Source organism: Patiria miniata, unplaced genomic scaffold (assembly GCF_015706575.1).
Source record: "Patiria miniata isolate m_02_andy unplaced genomic scaffold, ASM1570657v1 HiC_scaffold_3, whole genome shotgun sequence".
NCBI classification, from domain to species: Eukaryota; Metazoa; Echinodermata; class Asteroidea; order Valvatida; family Asterinidae; genus Patiria; species Patiria miniata.
Window position 1 is genome coordinate 6,924,324 of NW_024037069.1, and position 12,104 is coordinate 6,936,427.

Genomic DNA, 12,104 nt, shown 5'->3' on the forward strand with positions numbered 1-12,104 from the left:
ACCAGCTGAAAGACCTGATGATGGTAGAAGATACGAACAGGTTGACTCAGATATAGCAGTAAGAACAGATAGAGATTTTATTTACTCGTTGCTACCTGGGATAAACTACGACTATTTATTTAACGACGAAAATACTTTCAATAGAGTTATAAACGATCTTATAGAAGCGTACGAAGAAGATAGACTAGCTGTAATAGCGGTCAGAACGGAAATGGGGCATATAAGAAGATTACAAGAAACTTTAAACAATAAAAGACAAGACAAAACACTAACTGACGTACAACGCAATACGATTATATTTATAATAACAACTTTATCTGAAAAAGTAGGCTTCATCGTAGAAGGTAGAAAGATAGCGCTAGAATATATCGAAGGTACAATAAGCGAACCTAGAGCGACAGTAATTAGACAGGCGGGTGTGACAATACGGGGGAGTCTTGTCGTGTCTGGTGATAATTTAGATTTCATTTCTCCGAGTCTTTTAGCGCCGTTACCAGCCGGAGTCACCGGTTCGGTCACCATACCACCGGGTCGGTACGACGTCGATCGGTTCGATTTCATTTTAAATTATATACCCGGTGTAAGTTTTCGAATAATTAGAGAATCTAAAAAGGTGACGTTGGTGGTAACCGACGTAAATCTCAAATTGCGCTTAAACAGAGAAGTATCTCGATTACTCAATTTACCCAAAGGAAGACTGATACCCAAAGTGGTGTATGCGGGGCCTTACGACGTTAATCCGTTTAAATTTTTGTTTATTCGCTGCCCGCAATTAAGTACGAGTGAAAACTTTTTTGATGGCCGACCGTCTGACATCTTAAAAATCATATCCGTGGGTACGCGCGAACCCGAGCCTGATAGAGTCGAGGATTTCAAAAAACTTAAAAACGGTATAATCGACAAACTGACATTTTCAATCATAGGTGAAAAAGGACAGATCATCAACAACAAGGGTGTGAGTATCATGATAGAGTTGGAGATCTTTTAATTTTAAAATCTTTTTATGTTAAAAACATGAGTGTAGATGGTAAGGCGTTATACCCCGATATTTCTGGAGATGTACTCCGATTAAATAGTAACGAAGAAATAAAAGTGTACAGACTTAAAAAGATTGAAGAGATTCGATCTTTAATCTTGAAAGAGAGAGACCACCGAGAGCACACTTATACAAAAATAAAGAGAGTGATCGACACTATTAATTACGTAGAGATAGGATTAGAAGGATTGGGGGCTATAGCGGGGGCTGTCGGTATTCCCGCTCTATTGGGTATTATATCAGCCCCCGTTGGATTGGTGCTAGAAGGAACGTTTATAGGCGCTTTTGGTGTAGATGTTCTGCTTAAAATCGCGTCTAAGCGATTATCCGCCAAGCTAAAAAAGCACGACCAGATTAAGATATTAGCAGACACCAAACTTAACACGATTGAAGAATACGTGTCTCAAGCCATCAACGACGGAGATATATCGCACGAAGAGTTCTTATTGATTACGAGAGAGCTCGCAAAATTTAACGAGCTTAAGCAGAAAATTAGAACAGAAACCAGCACAAAGATTCAAAAAATTAAAAACGATACAGACTTTGAAAAAGAAGTTAAAAAACGGGTAGACGAACGGCTGGCAAAAGAAGAAAAATCTCTTATCGAAAAACTTACAAGTTCAAATTCTCGGTTTCTAAACATTATGAAAGCGATCCGTCGAGTTATACCTCTATTTCACCTCTTAGGGCTACGCCCTCGGCCCCGCCTTTATTGTAGTGGTCATCGTATTTTTTTAGTGCCTTATTAAATTGATTTTGAGTCACTTTAAATAAATCTCTAACTCGTTCTTTGTCTAATCCAACGACGTGATGAAAACTCGCGGCTATTAACGAGCGTTTGACGCAACCATTTCCCCTCAATGTTTTGTAATTAACGAGCTCGTTATATTTATTGATTGTTTCTTGGACATCTTCTGAGTCTTGCTCTGGACACACCGACAAAATAAGTTTCTCATCAGTTTTTCTTTTGTTTCTTTTTAAACTTGACCAATTGATACGATCTTCTTGCGCATTTTCTGCCGAAAAATCAAAGTAACGCGAGACTATTTCACCGCACGTTTCACAAACTAAATAACCATTCTCGATGATTATATGGTGATCGCACTTATCCCCAAGTTGTGGCGTCTCAAAGTACATCTATTTAATAAAATTAAATAAAAATGATTGCATTTTTAAATAAATAAAATATCGCCCTCTGTTTTTTTTATTGAACAGCACCTATCTTTATAAAATTAAAATCAGATCTCTTAGCGACTATAAATAGCACCCCTTATCATAAAAATTAAAAACCGCCCTCTGTTTATAATTGCTATCCCTCACACCCATAAATGGCGCCCTCTATAGGATAAACAATACTCAGACACAAACCAAAAAAACCTTAAAGAAACAAATTATATTTACAACCATTTATTTATACAAAATTTTACTAAGATTTACAAACAATGATAAACTTTAAAACAACAATATCAAAGTCTTTTTAAAAAGCATTCACGTTGCTAGGCACCACACTTAATAGATCATAGACTCTGATTGTTAAATGGTCATACTAGGACCGAATACAAAAGAATACTTTTGATGATTCATATAACGATCAGCCTTTTACCAAAAACCACACTCCATTGTTAAATGGTCATACTAGGACCAAATACAAAAGAATACTTGTCATGTAAACTACTTTGATGATTCATATAACGATCAGCCTTTTACCAAGAACCACACTCCATTGTTAAATGGTCATACTAGGACCGAATACAAAAGAATACCTGTCATGTAAACTACTTTGATGATTCATATAACGATCAGCCTTTTACCAAGAACCACACTCCATTGTTAAATGGTCATACTAGGACCAAATACAAAAGAATACTTGTCATGTAAACTACTTTGATGATTCATATAACGATCAGCCTTATCGTGACAACCAGTGCCTTTGTACACATTTTGTACCCGATGGGTTATAAACAAAACCATATCGACTAACGTCATGACAAAGCAATGTATAATCAGGTAGTCCTATATGTACTTTGTTTCCAAATATTGGCGATATGTGAGACTTGCAACATAAGTTTAATTTCTTTTCTTATGCTGTAAAGTTTGTAAAATGGTAGTCCTAATAGCCTAAACAAGGGATAGTCACATAATAAATGTGAAATCACGCGTAGCTTATTCGCGTAAGACCGCTGGATACCTACGTTGTCTTTTACCCAGTCATCCCAGGATTGTAATGGTTGCTCATAAGCATGAATTGCATGAGTAATATGAAGCGCTCTTCCATAGTCTAGATAAAAACGGATTGTGAGGGCCTCATGTCGCGCAACTCTATCATAGGCAGCTACAAGATAATAACGGGCTGTCTCTAGGTTTTTTACTTCAGATAATTCACCTAAAGGATAGTGGCTTTCCTGAGAACAGTCTTCTTTTAAGTTACCAATTAAATATAGATGCAGATCATTTCCAGTAAGCTTAGACGTTGTTTGTTTATCTAATAGAGATCGAATATTTCCTTTTGGTTTTTTGGGTATTGATAAATATACGCTGGGGCCTTGTTCATCTAACTCACCAAGAAATGTTACCATTTCTTGGTGATACTTTTTATGTGCTCTTATTTTTTCTATCTTGTGCTTGCTCCATTGGTGGGTATATTGCGTTTCTTCATGGGTGTATTGCTTTTTTTCGTGGGTGTATTGTAGTTCTACGTCCATCTGGGGGTCTGTATCGTCGCTTACCGGTGTGCTTGAAGGTGGTGTGTAGAGGGTGTTGGTTGTTAGATGTTCTGTAGTCCTCTCTGCCATAATTCCTCTTGTCCGAGTTCTTCTTTTTCAGTTCTGCAAAATATATTTAAAAAAATAATAAGTTTAAGAGTAAAAACCTACTGTAGAGTTTATCACTCTCTTACTTTAAGCTAAAAATATAGTCAAAAATCAGTTTACCTTTCAACAGTTAACTTAATTTCTTGGGTCTGCTTCAAAAGCTTGAGCACGTTCTGTCGATTCCCAACATAGATTCTAAAAGGGGGTAAACCAAATCAAGAATTAAGTTTTAAAAAATGACCAGAGATCTCCCTACGGGTAGTAAACCCAATCGAACAATTTGCATAAATAATGATATTTATCGTACACCTTATTCATAAACAAACTGCTTTTAAAACCATTCAATGCAAACAAGTCTATCTAAACATAAACTATCTATCTTCATACGACTTCCAAATATAATCTAAACTTATGTTTTCACGTCGGCGCCAGTTTGATTCTTGAATCATAATTCACGTACACACACTAAATGTTAAAATAATACACAGCGATCTAAACTTACCTTTTAGCAAAGATAGAGTTGGCTCCATATTTGAAAATAAAGCCAGTGTAATGTTGATTGTCGTCACTAAACTCTGTCTTGTATGCTTCTGGCAGTGCTGTAAGGGGTATCTCACTTATATAGGAACATTGTTTGCTCTGACGTATGCACACCCATGCATTCCTAAACCATTGTTTGCTTCTGACGTATGGGATATGAGTCATATGCATGCGGCCCCAACTAACAAAAGCAATTCACGACTCATTGAATTTAAATAGGTGCAAAAGTTCAGCGTCACCCCATGGAGCAAGGAAGTGCAAGTCAAGGTTAAAGTAGAAGTCGTATTTTATTTTTTAACACAAGATCAAAAATAAAAAAAATACATCTTAAATTGGGCCCCCGGTTTTGGGCTGGGGCTGAGACTGAGATATTGGGAGGAGAGATATATTTGGATTGGGAGGGGGAGGGAGATCATTGAGAGGGGGCAAGAGGGGGTAGAGACGGGCCAGGGGGCAGAGATCATTGGGAGGGGACGGGTGGGGGGCGTGGCCAAAGGGAGAGAGAGAGGGGGCGAGATTATTGGGTTTGGTCTCGTACCCCCCATCCCCCCCTACTTCTGGATCATTCCATAACAAATCTGCAAGTTAGATGTAATTTCAATACATCTGTCTCTCACCTGTTGCTCAGTGACTGTAATTGGCAGGTTATCATAGGGAGCTACATCAGTAATATTAATTGCAGCATTGTAGGCCAACCATCGAGTAGATACATCAGCTGATGGACAGTCTGAATATCTCGTACATCTGGGGAAGAATTCAATGTTATCACATGGTGAGCATAGCTTGGTAGTCGACAGTCATCCAAAGCAAACACCAAAACGGAAAAACAGGAAAGGCCCTACTTTCTAGATTTTATTGAGAAACATCGCTAAGTCACCAATGAATTTGATGAATCGTACGAATTCCATTTACTTTTTAACATCGGACAACCATACAATGAATAAGCTCTTTGAACTCTATATTAGTCATATAAATAAAAAAAAAGTTCTTTCACTGACATAATCCACAACTAAACTTACCAGCCGTATGAACTCTCCCAATAAATTACTTCCATTTCAGGGTGCACAACGTGTAGTTTTACCTACATCATTAATGCATTAGATCTAAGACACTTCATACATGTTGCACCCCGTCTGAGTGGTGATAGACTACCGTTCTTACAACTTCTCCAACGACCCACTCACACACTTTGGAGACACCCCGTGTGACTTACCTTCGTTTCAGAGTGCACCATCCACAATATGGGTCTCCATCATTCCCTGCATCAGTCCCAATACACGTTCCGCATGTAGTGTATTGGCCACAATTCTCCTCACGAAGCTTCACCAACTAAAATGTAAAACATGTTACTTTTTTAACAATCTTAACGTTGAGAGAAAAAAGTATTTGATTTCAGCAGAAAAGTTGTTTTTTCTTCCAATCTTGAATCTGGTTTTCAGTTTACAAAGCAAAAAAGGTAATGTTTAATATGTTCATTTGACCAAACTTCTATGCTCTTAGTTGTTAAAGGCCTAAATAAAAGTATCTCATGGTTTCTATGGCTTTTCATAAATGACATAAATTTTCATAAATGACTTCTTTTCTGCAAATGCAAAGTCCACAAGTGAAGCTAACCGGAGCAGAGATAGTTAGTTTAACAGCACTCCTCCGTGGCAGGTTAGGTAGGTGCTTACCTTTTGTTCCGTCAAGAGAAGTAGTACACGTGTTGATTCATTAACCTTGACATCTTGCAGAACTGGACTGGTATCAACGCCAATACGTTCATAAAGTCGGCTGGCAGTGCTACTTTCCATATGAACCTAATGTCAATATGACATATAGGACCTAAATACATCTGTTTACACCTAGATGTACATAGTTGAAAAGTTTAACATGGATTTGTGGATATTAACATATGGTATACCCGGCATACACTGCTTGCCTTGAATGTATGCTTAAGCAGCGTCGTTCATGCAAGCCAATTTATTAAGAGACCAAAAATATAGCTTATTATTTCTCCTTTTAAAAAAATTACTAACTTTCTGGAAACAATGCATGGCGCTAAAAACTAGAGTCTCGAGTGCAAGGGGTGTAAACGAAATGGTTTGAAATAAAACTGTTGCTACACAATCCAATTTAGGCTCTACGACGACTTCAGTCACATACTTTTAAATCGATTAGGGATAATTTACCTTGAGTAGATCTCCCCTCGATGTCCCGATTAAAGCGATTGTATGGTTGAATTCTATTGTGATTATGATGGACGACATGAGAGTACCAGGCAGCTCTATAATTGCCGTGGTTGGAACGGGGGCTATGCCCTTGGCGTACTGGAATAATGGCGTTTGAATAGCATCATCGGTCAGGGGTATGCAGAAATAGCGATCCAGAATGGGAATCTTTAGCGAAAGTAAAAACAAGAAAAATGTTTAAACAGTTAAAGCAATATCGTGGTTCGGCAGTGGCAATTATTACCAAGACACATGAATCCTGGAAGTTTAAGGAGATTCGTTGATGAAATGAGTGCTTTTAATAGCGTGTTTATTGATGCATCAGCCAGGGGACTGTTGCCTTTTTTCAACCATCCTCTATGGTTTAACCTATAGTTTGCACCATTATTGCAGAAAGAAACAGTTTGAACCGTTCAGCCTTGAAATGAAGTGGAGAAGCGGGACAGAGGGCTTGGCTTTACACGACAGGTTTGCTTTGCATTTTTGGGGCAAATTTAGGGCCTACACAGAGTAGAATAGCTATGGCAAAGAAGCGCACACTGGACCTGGTCCCCATCTGGAAAGATGGACGCGTGTAACTCGAAAGCAGCACAGGAAATTCATCTTTGAATCTTATTAGAGAAATGGCAGCATCTTTCTTAATATGCTTCTGTACTCACCCCGAACGTACTGCAAAAAGAACCCTCCAAATAGTTAATAGAGTACGTATTTCCATCCTGAATACATCCCCGCACTGCCTCTCTGAAGGCAGCCAAGATATCCGTCATCCTGTACACACACAAAGCTGAGTGATCAATGGGTACATCACTGGTACCCGGAGCTCCTTGGTTCTTGGCAAACACAGTATACACCACCTGCTCGTCTGCATGGAGACCCAATGATGCCGCTAGATCAGGTCCTGCTGGTCCAAAGTGAGCTGCTTGCACCAAGCTGTACACACTGCCATCTGATCCACTGCACTGTAGGGTAATTTCTGTGTAGGCGTCTAGGTTTGGACCGCATTGACATACTCTGCTCATCTTAGTAACAAATTGGGCAGAATTCAAATCCTCCTTCTGGGATGCAACAAAGTATGTGAATCCACTGTGGGCAAATGCTGCAACATACTTGATAGAAAAGATCGTATGCTTAGCAGGGTCATTAAAAAAGATGGAATCGTCACGCTGTATCGCTGATAACAGAGAACTCTGATCATAGCGATTGATTTCAAGGGTTCTTCTTGCTATTGTTGGAAAATTCCCTTGATCATTAACATTTTCACCAGTATAAGTAACAGCCACATAAAGCATTTCTTGCCCATCTTTCCCTAGAGCAATCATACTAACAGTAGATGCGTCCTCAAACCCTGCAACGTTAGGAACCGACTCCATCATCACGTTACTAATATCCTGTAACTGTCGTAACTGACAAATACCATCATACACACCGCCACAGGTTATCAGACTGTTCGGCCGGGTACTGTCAACTACCAGTATCTTGTTGTAGTTATTTGTGAGGTGACAGGGCATCACACTATCTGGCCTGCTGTCATCACAGGTTGAAACATTCTGTATCATTTTCAAACTACTTTCCAACCTGTACAACCAATTGACAGCTCCCACATACACATCGCCATGGTCACTCAATGCAAAATGATTGAACTTTGATGCACGTCTTTGAGTTTTATCCAAAATATCAGGATTGTCAAAGCTGGCCAACTCATAGTCTGACAGGTCTCCGAGCCGCTCAGCTGATGTGGTAAAAGCATTTACGCAGATGATGCTCCAAGTCAGAGCAATTGCCCACGGGAGGGTGGAGTGTCTCCTACAAGAGTCCATGATCTTCAGTTCACGTAGGATGTTTGAGAAAAGTCTATAGTCACAGGCTGTAAAAAGAATTTAATAAAAAAATACCAAAGTTTACCATACAGTAAGGGAATCCATACAATAAATGAAAAGATTTACAGATAAAAGATTGTTCTCCTTATTCCTAAATGATTTTTTTTTCACAAACGCTGTAACTATTGGTTTTGCACAAAGTCGATTTCTCGTTTAATATGAAACGAATGTCCAGATCGGATCTTCGATTCTTCGTTCGATAACCTGAAAAATATACAAAAGGGTGAAAATAAAATACTTCTATGATTGAAAAGACAAAAAAAGATGCAAAAATAGGACTGGACTGTCAATTTCATTGTTTGTATTTGTATCTTTCCAAGAAAAAAAACACAACTTTTTCCACTTTTGTGGAGAGGAGAATGACAAAGGCAGTTGGCTGTTGCTCGTCTTTTAGAAATATTGGTTGGGAATTCACATTAATTTCTGGTTAACATGGAAGTGGATAGTTAATGTCATACTCGGTTCTCCGATTGTTCACTAACCCGGATCTACTACTGCATGGGCCTTACAAAAAAAATCAAGCTGCAACAATATTAATGGTGGATAACCATTAACAAGGGTGGCAACACCTTTAAGACTTGGATTTTGTTCGAATGGGGCTTTTGTGTTTTTTTCCCAGAAAAGTTTGCCTGTGAAATATCAAAAATCCATCAAATATAAAATGTTAAAAATAAAAAATTAAATGTCACGTGACTTTCATGAACATTTTTACAATGCTGGCTAGCACGTGAAATGTGAACCAAATATTTTAAAACAAATTACTGACTGGTTTTCTCTTGTTTTAGAGATTGAGAAGAACTCTATAATAAGATGGAATTTTTGCGTCGGGGTGAAATAAATCAAGGTTTGTTTTTCCCTTCACCGACGTTTTTAACACTGTATACTCAGTGTGTTACCTCCCGAGTCGGTGAAGAGTGTACTCCTGCTCATTCACACCGTTTAATTTCCATACCAAGTGAACATTGAACTTATGGAACCATAGAAATTCAGTTTTTCAAGGCTTCGTCATGACACGCATTGCCATCTAGCTCTGTTTCTTACTATGCTTTCAGTTATATTTTAAACCATGCCCCATAGGAAGCGCACAAAGTACCCCAGATAGTTGTGTAAAAAAATATATCGCTTCCGGGAGCGAACTGGCGATATTAACAACAAGCTGATTTACCCGATCATAGATCGGGTAGGGCGTAGTGTCGGAGATGAAAATGTGGGGAGTTAAATGTAAATGGGGGTTAGTTGAGAAGACATGCAGTTATAGAAAAGCAATTTTTTGTGGTGTGATCTGAGGCAATTTCTGACCACTAAAACCAATTAGAGCAAAAGATCATCTTTTAAACATCATTTTCGAGCTTGGGGTAATTGAATCAGCTACACGGTATTCTGAGCAATAGAATCATTATAGTAGGCTACAATTTTTATTCGGGGAAGAAAAAGTGGGGGGGGGGGGATTATACCGTGACGTGGCGGGCAACGAACTCACAACGCTCAGCCATGGTGGAAGCATAGAGCTAGTGGAAGCATGGAGCTGTAAACACATTATAAAAACAACAGCACTTTATCACGCGACGTCACATGCTTGCGCTGCAAATAGCGAGCACCGTAGACCCAACCTCGTTTCCAGAGTGTGGAGCAGGCTGCAGTACGCGTTGCCATCGACGGTTTTACGCAGAGCCCGGGAGTACTACGCAGTGTAGACTTTCGATTGGTCAGACCGCGCAAGGCATACTAAATATGTGTAGTCCTCCTGAGTATTCGTTGCACTCGGCGCAGGGGCGGCAAGCGAAGCACAGGAAAGAATAGGGACACTTGGTGGCCATGCACCATGGAGAAAAAAATATTTTGCCAAGGTCACCCCATGCTACCGTTTGGTGAACACTTTTGTAGAACAGCCGAGTAGAACACGTAAGGGCAACCCCTACGTTGACGTCGCTGACCTCGCAAAGTCTAGACACGCAGAAAAGCCAGCACAGGGGGCGGCCAGGCAGTCAACGTGAAAGCGCGCACGACGGCAAATTCCTGCGCAAAACGCAATCACGAAAAATCGACGAAACGGATCGCCGGTCCGTACGGGAAAATCAGGACGACCCGAAGTGTCCGACCCGGCGGAAGACACCCTCCGCATTTTTCCACGGACGTGGAGCGATTTTGGCGCCGCGGGAGCCCGCGGTCTCGGATCCTTTCATGAGCAAACATCGTCTGGCAGGCCGAGTTAAACTCTCTCTTATATATATAGATACGTGTATTCAACTGCTGGACAAATACTAATCTACATTGGTTTCGATAAAGTTAACACTGACTGTATTATAGAAGCACTTCAAAGACGGTGTCAAGTTTAATAAAGGTTTGGTTGAACTACTTCCTTGGGAGGTACTTTGACACGACGGGAACCGACTTTAATTTCCTGGTGCATGCGTTAGGGTTCACACCCATTCACTGGTTGTAATGTTTAAATTGACAATCATGCCTTCAAGTTGTCTTTTCAAATATTATTTTCATCGATTTATACTAACTTTTAGGCCCTAACTGTAGCAGCGAGCGAGCGCGCGCGCAGGCTGGAAAGGCATCCTGCTTTTCTTCAGGGGCGGACTATTTTGACGTTAGTGGCGCCACTTCAGGGGCAGATCCAGGAATTTTCGCTGGGGGGGGGGGTTCGTCAGCAAAAAATATGAAAATGTACACAGGTTTTTTCTCCGGACACTTGGCCTCCGTAAAATCAAAAACTGGGGGGGGGGGGGGGGGGGGGCACTGATCTAGACTGGATAGCGGATATCCATACACCAGTCACACAGTAGACTTCGCATATTGACCATAGAGCTATATTAAATTACTAGAGCGCTAACTCCTCATTCTGCGCGCGCGCGGAGACGCTTTGAAGCCGTCCCGGGCGCAGACATTTTGAATTCATGTGCGTGTTTTAGTCAGGTTCACTATGTATTTTCGTTGGGGTTTTATGGGGATTAGCAAAACTTTACATTTTTGAAAACGTTATGACCTACTGAATCCAAAAACTAATGTTTCTATTTTTTCCGACGCCATTATGTCGGCCATTTTGTGGGGACGTAATAAAAGGGGGCGGATCCATCCCCCCACTCTAAGATCTTGGCCGTGCCATGACAGATTTGATTCAATTTGGTATTCTTGTGAAGATAACACTGCTAAGAACATGTGTAGAGTCTCAGTTTAATAGAACAAAGCATTCTGTAATTATCTTGGTTTATAATTCACATTAAAAAATTATCACTTTATCCTATACATATTCAATGAAAAACTTTTACGATACCCTGCGTTTGCAATTGATATTTCGCAATAACTATAGGTCCGAATTTTGTAAAATAAAGTTTCCCCTTGTTGCATATCACATCGGCATAATATTTAGTTTCATTTACGCTGTGGACGACATTTTGAAAGGCACAAATATTGGGAGCAGGGGGGCGGGGCGAGGGATTCCACAGTTCTTGTATTGGGTTAAACATGAGTAATCCTTACTAGTTCTTTGTAGCCTGCGCAGGAACATATTAAAGGACACGGACACAATTAACACTTCGTAAAATAATCAACACCAAATAGGAGGGCATGTACATGTACATTAACACATACAATGGTTCTTTTTAACATATTGTAGCTAAATTCA

At 39.9% G+C, this 12,104-nt stretch overlaps 2 protein-coding genes across 2 annotated transcripts; both read right to left on the reverse strand.

The window, feature by feature from the left end:
* Positions 1-3,310: 3,310 nt before the first annotated feature.
* LOC119737184 lies at positions 3,311-4,579 on the reverse strand. Its single transcript, XM_038211361.1, has 3 exons — positions 4,349-4,579; positions 3,967-4,041; positions 3,311-3,861 (listed from the first exon to the last, which is right to left on the reverse strand). Exons 1-3 carry the CDS (start codon positions 4,555-4,557, stop codon positions 3,801-3,803), a joined length of 345 nt encoding a protein of 114 aa, XP_038067289.1. The 5' UTR covers positions 4,558-4,579; the 3' UTR covers positions 3,311-3,800.
* Positions 4,580-4,937: 358 nt separating this feature from the next.
* On the reverse strand, positions 4,938-8,413 carry LOC119738487 (plexin-A4-like). Its single transcript, XM_038213391.1, has 5 exons — positions 7,256-8,413; positions 6,558-6,764; positions 6,060-6,185; positions 5,600-5,715; positions 4,938-5,130 (listed from the first exon to the last, which is right to left on the reverse strand). Exons 1-5 carry the CDS (start codon positions 8,411-8,413, stop codon positions 4,938-4,940), a joined length of 1,800 nt encoding a protein of 599 aa, XP_038069319.1.
* Positions 8,414-12,104: the final 3,691 nt, after the last annotated feature.

Bases quoted from the DNA above. Each gene is read 5' to 3' on its own strand.
- LOC119737184 (XM_038211361.1), bottom strand. From the start codon at position 4,557: ATGCATATGACTCATATCCCATACGTCAGAAGCAAACAATGGTTTAGG. The intron at 4,042-4,348 runs GTAAGTTTAGAT...ACCCCCTTTTAG, and splicing joins AACTCTATCTTTGCTAAAAG to AATCTATGTTGGGAATCGAC. The intron at 3,862-3,966 runs GTAAACTGATTT...TATATTTTGCAG, and splicing joins ATTAAGTTAACTGTTGAAAG to AACTGAAAAAGAAGAACTCG.
- LOC119738487 (XM_038213391.1), bottom strand. From the start codon at position 8,413: ATGGACTCTTGTAGGAGACACTCCACCCTCCCGTGGGCAATTGCTCTG. The intron at 6,765-7,255 runs GTGAGTACAGAA...CTTTCGCTAAAG, and splicing joins CTTTTTGCAGTACGTTCGGG to ATTCCCATTCTGGATCGCTA. The intron at 6,186-6,557 runs GTAAATTATCCC...TATTGACATTAG, and splicing joins CGAGGGGAGATCTACTCAAG to GTTCATATGGAAAGTAGCAC.